Here is a 15,170-nt window from a genome sequence, read left to right as displayed (position 1 = left end):
AAGGCTACTTTATCATCTCTGCTGTTACTTGGAGAAGAGAAAATGGCCTCTCTGCTAGAGACTTGTGGAATAAACACACATTAGCAAACATTTCTCCAACAAATTTGAACAGCACCTCTTGTGTGTGCAAGCATGCTCAGAAAGCCTTCTTTTCTGTAATGGGTTGTGTGATCATTGCTGTTGATAACCCTGAAGAAAAATAGAGATGCTTACAGTATTTATAAAACTAAAGCCAGATGGTTATATTCCTGAGTTGCCAGGACCTCAACCTGCTGCAGTTTAATGTAATTAAAATGAAATCTGAACAGAATGCAGTATTAAATATTGGTAATATACAGGCAGAGGAAATAATTTTGACAAAATTCATATAACGGATGCAGAGAAAGGTCCCCGAATGCTACACTGTCAAATTAAATACATCTCTATTGGAGTGTAACAAACCATGCTAACAATGCACTTAAATATAAAGATTTTTGCTTCTATTTTGCAAGAAGCATAATTAAACTAAACCTTTAGTAAATTAAAAAAATTAAGCACCAATTAAATAATTAAAAGTTGTTACCCAGCACTATTGTATAGGTTTTATTCATATTTAAACATGACTCTCATCTATTTTTAATTTGAGATTTAGGTAATGGATGCACCATTTTATAAGAAGCTAGGTATGTATTTGATTTAATTTGGTTATAAAGTCCAGATATGCACTGGATTTCATGGTCATGGAAAAGCTCTTAAATGATCCAGAGGGAGCTACATATGTGAGTGCTAACATGCGAAGCATGAACCTGCACAGACGGCACGTGTAGATGCACCAGTGGGCACATCTGAATGGGTTTCCATTTCTGCACTTGCACAAGTACATGTAAGTTGAACCAATGACTCATTTAATACCTTCCTGCACTGCAAGACACTTGCAGGAATCGATACTTGCAATCGGTTAAGGCCAGATTTCACACCCTCACAGAGGTTTTGTGAGACGGAGGAGCCAGAAAAGGCTGATGTGATGAATCAGGTGCACATGCGATAGATCAACTCAGGAAAGCCTGGGCTAAGGTTGGAGTTTTGATTGCTTCAGACCAATCTAAAGTGTGAGCTACAGCTGAAATGTGTAGACCTGCACTTCTGCACTAGCATTCATAGCAGATCAGGAAACTAATGAAGCCTAAAATTTATCACTTATTTTCTGGTTGCTTCACTTTTCAGCTGAGTTTGTTCCTGATTTGGCTCATTTCATGATCAAATGAATGTGAGTGGTGGCTCAGGGGAGAAGGAGGGAACGTGGGAACGTCCCTTCTGGCAGCAGCCTGCAGTAGTATCTCTTTAAATTGATTGTGGAACCACAGCCTTAGAATACGCTCCTTATTTTTTGATATATTCCTTTGTGCATTGCATGATGTAAGTTATACTCCATATTTTTGACTATAACATTATCCTTTGCTGACACCAGTGACTACGTATGCACCACTCTCCAAGTAGAAGTGACTGTGGAAGCGATATATTCCTTCCCTCACCCATCTCCTCTCCCCACAGCTGCCTCACAAACTACCTGAGTGCACATGATAACACAGTGAAGTACTAGATATATGGGGACTTGTAGGATCCTGAGAAGCCTGAAAGGCACCTTTTCACTGTCTGCAGGCCAACATAGTCTGTACGGCCAACACAACGGGCACTGAACAGAGTTTCTGGCTGCCCCTCAGAACAGCGTTGCGCTATATGGAACGAGACAGCACGCCTTGCATGGATGAATGGCTCCATGTAGTCCTTGCTTATCCTTGTTTTATAGTCTGATCCTGCAAATTTTTCTTGTTATAATTCCCCTGACTTAAAAAGCAAAACAAACCCTTTAAAAATCAAATAATTTAACTCATGAAAAAAATGCCCTGGCTAAATAAAATGTATTTTCACAAACAGCATTTCAGTAGCAATTCTCACATCTGCTTGTGTCACTTGGTAAAGAAAGCCTAGGTAACATGATGATTTTCACATAAACACCTTTAAACAAAATACTAAGAAGTTTAAACTCATGGGGACACGAAACGTAGTGAGAGAGGATGCCTGAAAGTTAGAATTTTGCAAACCCTAAGTGGAAATGACATTTTAAATGTCACAGCCAAAAAATGACAGAGACAATGACACACCAAAGGTCATATTCAAAGTAACATTCAAAAATAGAGAGCGCTGAATATAATGCCATTAGCATGTAACTACTCTCAGAGGGAAAAGGGGATTTTCAAATTGATTAAGTTAGAATGAAGATGTTGAAGGAACAAGAAAATAAATGTTTCTAGAAAATCATACAAGTCTTTTTAATTAGTTAAAGAAGCATTTGATTGAAAACTATGCAAATGAAGCAGCAAAATATTAAGTTTAAGTTTTAGATTAAATTTTAATTTTCCTGGCTTCATATGTGTTAGTGTTTCTGCTTACATCAAGGTGATTCTACATACCCGTTGCCTCTGCCAGACCAGAAACCTTTTGCCCATATATATCTGTCTTATTCCAGGCAAACGTGTAGACCAAATTGGTTGCAGCAGGAAACCATTTCTGGAGCAGACGTCCTTCAACAGCAACTATCAGATGTACTTTTGTCATTCCAGGAGGGATGGTAGTGTGTGTCAGAATAATGCGCAGCAAAGTTTTATACCCCGGTGTTCGACTGCTGAGATAACTAAGCTTCACAAAGCTGGAAGGAATTGGGATTTCCTCCTGGACCACCTTGGATAAAAACAAGCATATGATTATATCTATGGCCAAGAAAAGTGCAAAATTATGATTATTTTTAATAATGACAGGTGTTTACTTTACATTTCACAATCATGATCTGAATACGGTATCACTTAAAACACTGCTCTTACGTGAGTTTATTTCGGCAATGCAGTAGCTAGGCATAATGCAAAATCTCCAACACTAAAAACTGCTTTTTCATCTTGTTGGATGGCAGTCGGTCTACTTTGTTAAAGAACCTCTTCCTCTAACTCTTCACTATTATCCCCAGAGATGCGAATACAATCTCTGTGATCATATTCATATGCATGAGCATTACAGCTGCACCTTGGCTTTATTATTTGGTCTACTTAATGAGTCTTTTAACTAGAATATAATTAAACAAAAGGTTTTTTTAAGTCTGTACACACATTATGTATCACACAACGATTTCAAGACACTGTCCTGCTTTGGAGGTAATGTGGACCTGCCCTAACTAAGGGAGAGCGAAGAAAGAAAATAGATCTTGCTGATAAACCAGCTGCTGGGCAGAACTGCTTGCAGTGAAGCTAAGCTGCAGCAAGCAGGGGCACGGCACAGCACAGGAAGACATGGCACAACAAGCTAGCTGGGGATATGCAGCACTGAACAGGAAAGCAGCACTTGGGTGTCAGACTCATCTCGCTAACAGGTAAAGTCCCCAGGGCGTGCTGTATAGCTCAAATCCCATTGCGCTGCTGTCATTGCTGCTGTCTGAAACAGTTGGCGTAAAGCTGGCTTGGATGTGCCCACTCTGGTGCAGCGAAGATACGCCCTCAGCAATGAGAGGGACTGCGGAGGCCGCAAGCTCGTGGGGGAGGGAGAAAACCTGGCCTTGGCCTTTTGAATGATGGGGGCCTTGGAGCTACGGAGAGGGATCTAGCTCCCGCAATGGCCTGAGAGCAAGCGCTCTTCTGGGAGCAGCTTCTTGGATGAGTCCATCAGGCACTCACAAGCCACCGGAAACTGGTCTGTGCTCCGGTTAGGTTAACCTCCAGGAAGGTCAACGATTTTAGTACGCTGCAGTAATAACAAGCCAATCTGTCACAATGTTAAATTAGTACAGCTTGAAAAAATACAAACTGTGTTTGGTTTATATTCCCCAGTTTTTCCTTTTTTTTTGTTTTGTTTCTTTAACCATAAATTGCTTCACTTTCAAACCCCTTTTATTTACATATTGCCACAGTATCACTGTCACAGGATTGCTGCAGTCCTGCTGGAGGCCTGCCAGCACTTGTCGTTTGGACATATGAAATGCAGTGTTGCCAGGGAATTCCTGCTCCCTTTACTGTTCCTGACTTGCAGTGGTCCCCTCTTTCCTGCTGACATCCCAGCTGCCCCCTCTGTCATACATCTGACATCTCTTCTTATTTTTTAATAGAAAAAGAGGAAGAAATATACATGTACTAATATATTTTGATATATCTCTTTCTCTTGCTATTCTGGGTTACTTTTTATTCATCTCCCAGTCCTGTACAATAAAAATCAACACTCTAAGGACCCTTCATTGCCAGCAAAGGGACTGGGAGCAGTTTCTCTTATGAGCAGACTGCATCTTTAGGTACCTTACTGCTTAAAAAAGACCTAGGAATACTTCATGTGGAATAATGTGACCCAGTTTTTTCTTACTAGTGTGCATCAGTTATTCTTAATCTATGTTCATTAGTTTCACCTATTATGTTCTATGAAGCAACACTGTGGTCATCAGCTAGCTGAAACAAGATAATGTGTTTATCATTATCCAGATGTTTAAATATCGTTGAGTTCAATCAGAGGGCTCCTACATATAGGATAAGGGCCCTTTGTCAGTAGCAACCCTTTTAAAAGAAAAAAGGATGGAAATACTCATATTTACAGGTAGCCACCAAAATATCTTCCACGCTTCCTCAGCAAAATTAAAAGAGAACCCAAAAGAGGTCTTACTGCAGGGCTTTGGCTTACAGTTTATCTGCTCAAATAACATATGGAACATTAGGGGGGTTAGCATGATCTAAAATCTATGTAGTTGTATTTTGCTGGATGTTTGACTTCCACCATCTCTTTTAAGTCCCAAAGAACAGAATAATTAAGTGCAAGGCTAATTAGAAAGCAATTCTAAACGCATATTGAAGGGAGACTCAAGAAAATAAGACATTTAAATATAACCCATTGGAAACAGCATGTTAATATTGTTCTACCTTGGAAAGAAAATAAAAAAAAAAAACAAGGAGTAACACATAGCTGGAGATGCCATCATAAATAACTAGAAGATATGAAAGGATGAAAAATCCCTGGGAATCTTCACAGCATGCTGGGTAATGTCTCACACTGATGTATGGTGAAGCTGTGCTGTTTGTCTGTAACCTAGGAATGGTTTTGTGCATCATTATAAATAAATCAGGATTTCAATAATAAATCATAGTAGCACTCCCCATCTTCTCCTTTTACTTGGTGGGAAGAAATAAACATCTTAAAAAAATGAAGAAAATTAAAAAAAAAAGGAGGAAAGTGCTTCGCTCAGCAGTGCTAAAGAAGCCTGCACTGATGTCATTCTGAGAAGTGCATAACATCCCAGCAGTTAAATGGTCATTATCTGGTAGCATCCCCTTCACAGCAGCACTGCCAGAACTTTCTAGGAACAAAGGAAGACGTTAAGGCAGTGTCACTTGTCCAGTGAATACCCACCACACACCATCGCTCCAAATTAGTCTGAAAGCCTGAAACTGTAACTTTTAAATGGAAAGTTCAACTTCCTATGTCAGTGAAATCCAGGTTTTTTAAACCCTTATAAGTCTAATATCTATGTGCTCTAGTATTTATGCATGCACATCAGGAATATATATGATTTAGGCAGAAAAGTTTAATAAAACTTTTATGATAATACACTGATATGAGCAATTGTGCATGCAAATTTAATGATAAAGGTTGGATCTGCTTGACATTCAGTGTCAAATTGTCAATATCACCAAATAATTATGTCGGTTCCATTAATAAAGGTCAAGAATGGTAACTTTTAGAATTGCCTAGAATTTTTTCTGGAGCTGAACATTCTGTTAATTTGAAAGCATTTTTATTACCTGTAACTCTGGAATAACGGTTCCTCTTTCTGGACAGGAGCCTCCAAACGCTGTCAAGGGTGAAGGGAGTACGATGGGATTTGGGCTAATAAAACTACTGATGTCACAAGATGGTATTTCTGACTCTGTTCTTTGCATTACAACTTTGTCTACAATGATAAATCTATTCCAAGGTAACCAAAGTGTCCTTTTTTCAGATATGAAAGGAGATCTGTCAAAAACTAGAGTGACAGAGATGCCTCCAACAGCCACAAGGTCAAAACTGAAAAAGACAAAACAAAATGCTTTGTTTCATTTTATTTTCATCCTCATACTGCCACAACTTTCAATGCATCACAAAAAACCTCTTTATATTGTTCATTACAACCTTTCATTTGCTATGTGAAATCATTCCAGTATATTTTTCCAATGCCACTTTGGCATTCATGCAGAAGCTTGATCTCTTTCTGCTCTCTCCCTTACTTATCATTAGCCAGGTACGGTACTCCACTGTTACCTGTCTACTCTCCCTCGTTTGTCAACTAGAATCACTATTAACAAGTAATCTATAACAAGGGTGGGGATCCAGTTACTTTGGTCCGTATGAAAAGAAATTCCTAACCCACCAAAGGGATGCTACTCAGAATCTATGCAGGTACAGCATGCAGAATAAAGAACTCTTAAGCCGGAGAGGCCTTTTCTTTATTAACATATCCTTTTCCCCTTTTCTGAAAGTAGCAGGAGGAAAAGGTTTAGTACACTGAGCAGGAGACCAGTCTGTGCAGGATATGAAGATTTTGGGAAAGAAGCTGATTACCTGTGCTGAGAACTGAACCAGCTCTTGTACGTATGGCAGGTGCTCCTCTGGGAGCTATTGCGAAGAGCCCTTGGCATATGTGGGCTGCAAAGCAGTGGGACACAGAAGGCAAGCTATACACAGTCTCAATTCTCTGAGTTTCTGACATCTATAGTCAGGTACCATAAGGTAATATGTAAATTGACACTTCACCCTCTGTATTATTGAATGCATCTATTACGGAGGCTTTTGATGGTAACAAACTGTGATAAGAAGTCAGACTTAATTATGCATCTCTCATCACATTTCCCAAATGACACCGATTACATTCACAGCAAAATACAGGTAGCATATCTTTATGCAACAACTTCATCCAGGCTAGCGTAAACAGGAAATGATAATTACTAACTTTCAGTAGCGTGATTTGAAAGTCAAGAAAATAAGAGACAATCAATATGCATGCTCTTTACTTCTAACAACTGACAATGCCCCCCAAAACTGTGCAAACAGCAACAAATTATTTCTTTCCCTGTTTGAAGATATCTTCTAATTTCTTGTCATTCACAACACAGTCAAGGAAGATGAAGTCTTTAAGAGCCCTTAGCAATTGAATATGACTAAAGTTCAGGGGCAAACCATGACTCTAATGCAAATGGATGGCCAGTCTTGGAGTGCAACAGAGAACATACAGGAAGTCGTCTCTTTTCAGGAACTAAACTCAGCCCCAAAAGGCTGGGGAAATGGGGGAGCCAGGATTGCTCAGGTTTGGCTGCAGAACAGCAGTTTAATCATTCTGGCTCTGGTAAGAATCTGTCTTTATTTTTATGGGTGTGCCTCAGGTGATCAGCTAAAGGAGTGAACTTTACTGAATCCTCAATAAACTACTTGAAGATTCACACTTAAAGACAGAAAAAAAGAGGGAAGACAGGGAATTCTATGGAAAACCTGACTACTGAAAATACTGAAATGTCAAGGAGGTTAGTAATATGCCAAGCAGTATGTCATCAACACCATCTCAGAACAGAGACTCACTGGAGGTGCCATGACAGCAGTACAGTCGCACTTGGACTCCAGGTGTTTGAATGCCACTGTAATTTTCCAGGTGCTATTGTTTTTTTATTCTTCCTTTTCTTTTTTGGCCTCTTTACGACAGAGAGCTCTAATTAGATGTGCTCCCAGAACAGAGGACCAGATGCCATCCTCAGTCCACATTACGAACAGCGATGTCTATGAGAATTTTGCACATGAACAGAAGGCGCTGGATGGCCCCAACTGTAAAAATCTAACTCAATGAGAGGCCATACATAAAAGTCTCACCTTCCATCTTGTCGACTGATGGTATATCCATACTCGTTGTGGTGTAGAAAACTGACATTCACTCCAACCAAAGGTGTCCCATCTATTGCTACCACCTGCCCTCGAATGACACAGGCACGTCTGTAATGAAACAAGCAAAGGTAACAGTGTGAGACACATAAGGAGGGTGAGAACAGTATTATCTCAGAAACTCTGCTACACTTCTGTCCTGAACACAGGCAGAACTACCGTGAAATCATCGTGACTGTTGATTTTGAATGAAGATTCAAAGAAGCCCAAAAGATTGATTTGAAAAAGCATTATCTCATGAAGAAAACACATAGACTTCGCTATGAATTTTTGGTGTATCAGGAATATATGAATACATTTCCATTTCCAGCTATCTTTCAGTACACCGTTTGTTCTGCCATTGAATAGTGTTGCAAAGGTTTCATGATAGCATGATTTAGCTTGCTGCAGCTCTAGTGGTGATGATTTGTGAAAGGGGAGAACCAAACCCAATTCTCTGGTGCTAAGAATGGAGCATCACTGTCTGTTAGAGAAAAGCTGAACTAATGTGATAAGGCAGCAGTGAGACACATGGCCTTCACTGAGCTTTGGAAAGTTATATAGGTAAATCCAGAGAGAGCCTAACCAGGTGTAACATACATCACACATTATGCCTTTTAAAAATCCCTCTAGGAGGAGTTAGACTTGCACCCATTTACCAGCATTAAAAAAAAAAAAAAGTACGTGTACGTGTAAAGTACATGTAAAGAGGGGGTTATATGGCAGAACAGAAGAACATATCAAACTCACTGGACAGGAAAGCGAACTCATAACTAAGTGGGTCTAAGCGGAGGCTAACAGAATCACGGATCATAGAAAATGAGAGCTGAAAGGAAATACAAGACTTCATGTTGTCCATTTCTTTGCCTCAGGTAAGATCAACTATACCTACATTATTCCAGACAGATGCTTGTCTAACTCCATAACCTCACCATGCAACCTACTGCAATGCTTCTGTATGAGTGCTTTACTCATGGCAAGTCTTTCCTACTGTGTAATTTGAATCTCTACGCTGCCCTTTAAGACCAATACTTTCACGCTAGCCATGGATATTGTGAAAAAAATTACTCTTTTTCTTAGCTTTAGTCTTTTATGCATTTGAAGACTCATAACCTGAAATATAAAGGAAACAAGTCACATCAAAGATGAGGAATAGGACATGAAATACTCTCACAGTGCAGATTAAGACCTTGTGAGATTTTGTAAGGGCTTACACAGCTCAGTTCCACTGAAACCGCTTTCATATTTTGCCCCACGCCCTCAGGTCTACATTAGTATACTTCCATTGGCTCAAAGAATCTGGGTTTGGGTATCTAGTGATACAATTGCACAGATGAAAGGTAGTTTCAAATAGCAGAGTGAACAGTGTATCCACAAGACTTTTCATAACAGTTTACATGTAGACAAAGACATGTAGGGTCAGAATGCCAGAATACCTATAAACATTTCCGGTATTAATTACTCAATATAAACAATAAGCATAAATTTAGACACTCTTAACGTTTCTCTCTCAAGTTACAAATTTGTACTTGTCCCAACAGACACATCCCACCTTTGCACAGTGACTATGTATTCTAAAGGAAAAAATCAATAGCTCTTTAAATGAAAGTTATGTGAGAGTCTATATGTGAATTTAAAGAAGATGCCTTGAGAGATTAATTGATTTTGATGCAATGAAATCGTATGTGCAAGCTGGACTAATAATTTCTCAGAATTCTGACATTTTGTAAGATCCCACTCTCCAAAGCCACTCAACAGGACATTGATTTATAGCTATGATACCATCAAACTCAGCTGACTGCGCCCTGAGAAAATGCAACTGGTAAAAATTAACCCCTTTGGGAGCATGCCGTTCACCACAGTGGCTCACACTAGTTCCAGGCTCTCGGCATGCAGACTGATAGCAAAGTTGCTGAAAAACCCAGCTGAATATGAAAAGTAGGCTGCATTACTTTCAGTATGCAGAACAGATTTCTAATTTACCACCTTTTAGTTTTCTGCGTTACCTAAGTTGGTTGTGGCCCTATTTGTGGGCAAAACCAGTTGCTCCACTGAAGGCAATCAAGCTCTCATATGTCTCAATAGACTGTGCCAGGTTCCACTACTTTTTGATTTGTTAGAATAGAAACTACAAGTGTCTATTGTTTTCTCATATTTTCTGACATCTACAGACCTGTCTTTCCTTTTCTAATCCCTTTATTTGTGCATTCCATATATTTACCAAGTACACTGGTTTGAGGGAGAGAGTCCCCTAAGAGTCATCATTATTCTGTACATTATTCTAGTGTTCCTCTGTTTGCTCATTCACTGTTTCTCATTCTGCAAAGACTTGTCTTCTGACTCTACTCCTTCCTCGTATTTTATCAAGCACACAGATTTGTGTGATAGCAACTCATCAGTCTTCTTTATTTCATACGTTGTCTATCTTCCCTCTACTCACTCACTTTGTTTCTCATTATTCATAAACAATATTCAGAGACTTATCTTTCAACTTTCTTATTCTTTTTGTATTCTTTGTATTTTATGAGCCACACACATTTACAGTATGTGATAAAGACTTACAAACCTCATTATTCTACGTTTATCTGTATTGAACTGTCTTTGCAATTTTTTAGATTTTAAGTGTTCTAAGCCTGCCTGTATGTTGACCTCATTATTTTCTGTCTTTTTATTATCCTACTCTGAGTTGAAGAGTCTTTTCCTCTTTGGCATCTTCTTGAATTACCAGCACCTACTAAATCTTTGATTAACAGTATTCAATCCTAATTGGTTTTAATTTCTGCATTTATCACAGGCTCTGCAGCAGGCTCCCTCTCCTCCCTAACGCCTGCCATCTCCCGAAGGGGATGACGGCACTCTGGAGGGCGCCTGGCTCGCTTGCAGTGTCCCAGCGCCTTTGCAGCTTGCAGGAGACCCCACTTTGTTCTGACCCTTATTTAGGGTAATTTTAGAACTTTTTTAGAGCTGATAGAATGTGTTTCCTGCAGTGATGTCACTTTTGACACAACCACCATTTCACACTTTTCTGACTTCAGCGTTCACTCTCCTTCTGGCAGAGTTGGCCTTAGACCTTGCTACTGCTTGCTGCTCTTCTTGATTCTAGCAGAGCAATCTCTGGAGCCCACCAGGCCTCCTCAATGTGCTGTATTTCCCTCTTCCACTCTCAGCCTCTAAGGTTTATTCTACACACTTGTGACTGGCCTGCTTTTATTTCTCATGCGGATAGTAACTCATACAACCTTTCTAACAGTCATTTTATTTGCAAAGATTGCACAATCTTGGACTAAGGCTGCCAAACTATAACGTCCAAGCTGTGTAAGTGCAAAAATGTCTTCTCTAGTTTGAAAGAGCTGGAAAGCCTGGCGTCTATTTTCTGTCTTGTATCTGGGGAGGAATGTGTCCCTGATAAGCTGCCTTAGTCTTCTCAAATGCATTAAAAATCCTTCTGGTCCCCTGGCAGGCTGTACTAAATCTGCAGCTCCAGAGGGAGCAGTTGCTTTTTGAGAGAAAGCAGAGATTCCCTTGGGCTGCAGGGGCATTGAAGAAGTAGGATTTCTTTGTAAATGCCTCATGGGTCATTCCACATGTAGCAGAGGATCTCAGATCTCTGCCATGAGGCAGTTTGTTTGACATCTCTAATTTAAAATATAAATAGGACTTTAAAATTCTAGGTGCATTATTTCACTACTTCTGAAGCATTTTATTATTCCACCACTGTTCTGCCTTGCTCTACTACTACTTATTTGTTATTCTTTCACTTCTGGTTTTTGTGTTAAGTTTCCAATGTTCTCTGAGCACCTCAGGCTGAGACATTAGGCTCAGACATGTAACTCTGTCAAGGAAACTTGTGAATTCGCAAGTGTCATGTTATCAGAAGATGTCATTTACTGTATTACATTTCTGATTAAAATCTTCAATCAGAGAAATTAAGCTAAAGGCTAGTAAGGTACATTCATTTCTTTCTCCTGACAATGTTGCTGTAAGCAGCCTTTGAAGGGTAATTAATTCAGTACCATGCACTGGACTCTTTTTTGCAGGCAATTTGCAGCGAGTCAAATAGCTTGCCAGCAGCACGCATTAAAAATACTCAGTAAAGAAACAAGCTAAAAACCTTCCTGAGAACATAAGTTGCTAAAACATTGTAATCTGCTACACTCCACTACATGCAATGGGTCAAAATAATTCCTGATGTAAGCAAGTACACTTTCATTTATTCTCAGTTTGTCTAATCTGCCTTTAAGCATGTCACAGTTAAAGTAGGGATTTTGTAGAAAGCCAGTACAAATAACATAACAGAAAGCAAAATACACTTCTAAAACATTCAGCTCCTTAACATTAATTTTGGTCTAGTATTTGGCCATGGCTCACTCCCTGGCCTTGACTGTGTTGTAGAAGCCAAATATCTGAAAGCTTGAAATAGCTGCAAGATCTAAGGTAAAGTCAAGATGCAAATGCAGAAGGAAAGATGTCCCAGCAGTTGTTGGAACAAATAATTTTGGTATTTCAGAGGATGCTGAGAATGCCAGCATGTGGCAGAGACCAAACGCTTTCACAGTCTGAAGACAGAGATAATCTTCGCCTTCTTTCGATAGCATTCCCAAATCTATGCAACATCACCTTAGCCTTATCTAGCAGGAGATTCATGCAAACATCACCCATAACAGATATGAACTCTTGAGCACCAGCAAGGAGGAGATAAAAACCCAAACATGCTTTGGTCAGTACCAGATAGGCAGGTTCACAGAAGTCTGAGGTATTTACAGTAGTAACAGTTGTTACTTTTTGCTACCTTCTTTTCAGTAATCTTAATTCCCAGGAGCAGAACAGACACTAGATGACAGCCTGACTGACAATGTCAGGGGAAGATTTCTGAACAGAGGCAGCCCAGCTAAGCCATTGCTTCCTCTGAGACACTACTTATCTGTGATCCTTAAGGAAAATTTTGACAGTTTTTAATAATATTTGACTTATGGATGAGCAATTTTTCAAGAGCCTGGAAGACTTGAAGATCAAGGAAAGTGTGGACCAATGAAGTCCTTAGGGTGCCGCAGACATCACAGATTACTGTTGACAAAGCCCAGGAGACACGACACAGCGTCAGCCTCTTAAGGCACTGCCCTGATTCTACACATACAGACAGCATCATCTGAATCCCAACAATCGTCTCAGTAAACTAACCAGTAATTTCTTTACAGCGGGAGGAAATGATATCTGGGGTGTGAACAATGCAGGAATCCAACTACAAGTCATATTCCTTATTATTATAAAGTCTGAAGTATCAAACCATGGCTAGGGTGGGCTGCTGGCCATGTACTGCTGTTTGCCAGAGCCCTCCCCCCCTGCAGTTACAGCAGTTTCTAAGGACAGATCACCAACAGACCTTCATTATTCCTCATTCTCCAAAGGCATGCCAGATACCAGGGTAAAGAAATGAAATACTCAGAAAAGTCTTTTAAATCCAAGTTAAATCCCATCAATGATAGCTTTAAAAGATCAGTTCCTTATATCTATAAAAGCACGTTGATGGGATTATGTGCAATCTGGCTGCTAACATTTGCCATGCCACAGAGCTCTGTACGGGCGACTTGAGTGCTCACCCTCTCTGTGAAAACACCTTCCTGCGAGGCATTTTGATGAGGAACATCTTTCACTGGCGACTTTTTGTTTTAAACTGCAGTATGCGCCGCTACGTGTACAGTTAGCCAAGGATGCTGCATGAGGCGCAGCGGCACTCTTCCGTTAGTGACGGACACGCCGAGAGACCCGGCATTGTCAGGTGGAGGCTTTCCATGCAGTTCATTTCCACGCACTATTGTTCCACATATTTATAACATCCTGTTACATTATTAATAGTGATTAAATGTTTAGGTATTTCGGATCGATAAAGACTCAGTCTACATATTTATTTTATTAAAAATTAATAAGTTACAATGAAAGAGTGCACTGAGTTTGTGTGCAGCTACAGAATGAAGGCAAGGTTGTGATCCAAGTGCTATTTACTGTACTATGAAAATAAAAAATTCTTATGCTCTCATTATTGGAACATGGTTTATCTAATGGACAGGCCTAGTTGACAGGGCAATAGTCAGATGATGCGGATGATTTGTGGATCTCTTTGTCAGCCTGTAAGTTATAGCTTCCCAGGTGAACTACAGCATAAAAACTTATGTGCCCCTATATTTCAGATGTTCAAGAAAGTCCGTGCTATCAGGTTTGCTGAGCTAGTGTGTGCCCCTTCCTATTGCACAGTCTTTTCCTCTTAAAGGATGTGCCAATCTCACAAACACTCTGCACTATCTGCATGGCAGTTTGAGAGTAACCTGCAGCACAAAATGGTAAACTCCACACATTGCTGGGCAGAAAGGTGAGGGAATACAGCTCATATGAATCCAACCCGTCCTTCTGCCTCCTGCCATCAGATGCATCTACAGCATAAAGAGCTGAGCTTTCCCCCACTTATTTTTGAAGTACAAGGCAGTTTACCTTCCACAGCCATCAGTCTTCTTAATAAAAGCAGTACAGTTTGCTACAGTGACACTTTTATGAACTAGACAGAGTAATAAAGAGAATTTGACAAAAAAAGATTCTGAGCTGTTGTGACCTGGAAGTTTACTATCCAAATATTTTTTGATCATCAGTGAAGAATTCTCAACTATCGATGTGTCAGTGTTTTTTCCTGGTTAAGAAATTTCACTGCTGCTCTTAACGTTCAGAAAAGTCTTTCATGTAAAAGAAAACCTACCTGCTCTCAAATGAGACATCTCCGGGGATTACATGAGTGCTTTCCTTCCCAATGAGGAATCTGATTCGATCATAGAAGAGCCTTGGAGGATGCTGCGAGAAAGGCGGTTGGCTGTGTTGAATAAGGTCAAGGGGATCAGGGGACCCTTGGCAGAGAGGGCTTGCGTAACAATTGCTCTGCTGACAGCAGTCAGGGTCTACACAGTCTGTCAAGCCATCTGAAAACAGAGAAAATAGAAAGTTCAGGAAATTGAGTGTTTCTGAGAATAAAGCAAAGTGCTTACTACTGGAAAGCACAGGAGAAGAGGCATTTAATCGATTGGAAGGCATGCTGATTAGGATGACACAAAAATTTAAATTTAATAAAGCATTTATGTACACGCTTAATTCAAGGTGGGTATTTCTGTCTAGTCATCAACACTGCGTGAGCTCAGAAAGTCCTCACCAAACAGTGAGAAAATAGAACCTATAAACTAAGTGAACATGGA

The 15,170-nt window shown here is 39.9% G+C and overlaps 1 protein-coding gene across 4 annotated transcripts in view; it reads right to left on the bottom strand.

The window, feature by feature from the left end:
- Nucleotides 1–15,170, bottom strand: part of TENM1 (teneurin transmembrane protein 1) — a 748,569-nt gene that overhangs the window by 74,243 nt on the left and 659,156 nt on the right. For all 4 annotated transcript variants that reach the window (XM_064518178.1, XM_064518175.1, XM_064518176.1 and 1 more), the window contains 4 exons: nucleotides 14,684–14,900; nucleotides 7,894–8,013; nucleotides 5,802–6,063; nucleotides 2,451–2,718 (listed from right to left, as the gene is read on the bottom strand). In XM_064518178.1, coding sequence (XP_064374248.1) covers nucleotides 2,451–2,718; nucleotides 5,802–6,063; nucleotides 7,894–8,013; nucleotides 14,684–14,900 — 867 coding nt within the window. The remainder of the gene's footprint in view (nucleotides 1–2,450; nucleotides 2,719–5,801; nucleotides 6,064–7,893; nucleotides 8,014–14,683; nucleotides 14,901–15,170) is intronic.

This window comes from Dromaius novaehollandiae, chromosome 11 (genome assembly GCF_036370855.1).
Source record: "Dromaius novaehollandiae isolate bDroNov1 chromosome 11, bDroNov1.hap1, whole genome shotgun sequence".
Taxonomy (NCBI): domain Eukaryota; kingdom Metazoa; phylum Chordata; class Aves; order Casuariiformes; family Dromaiidae; genus Dromaius; species Dromaius novaehollandiae.
Note: the sequence above shows the minus strand (reverse complement) of the source record. Positions and strands in the feature narration are given on the sequence as shown.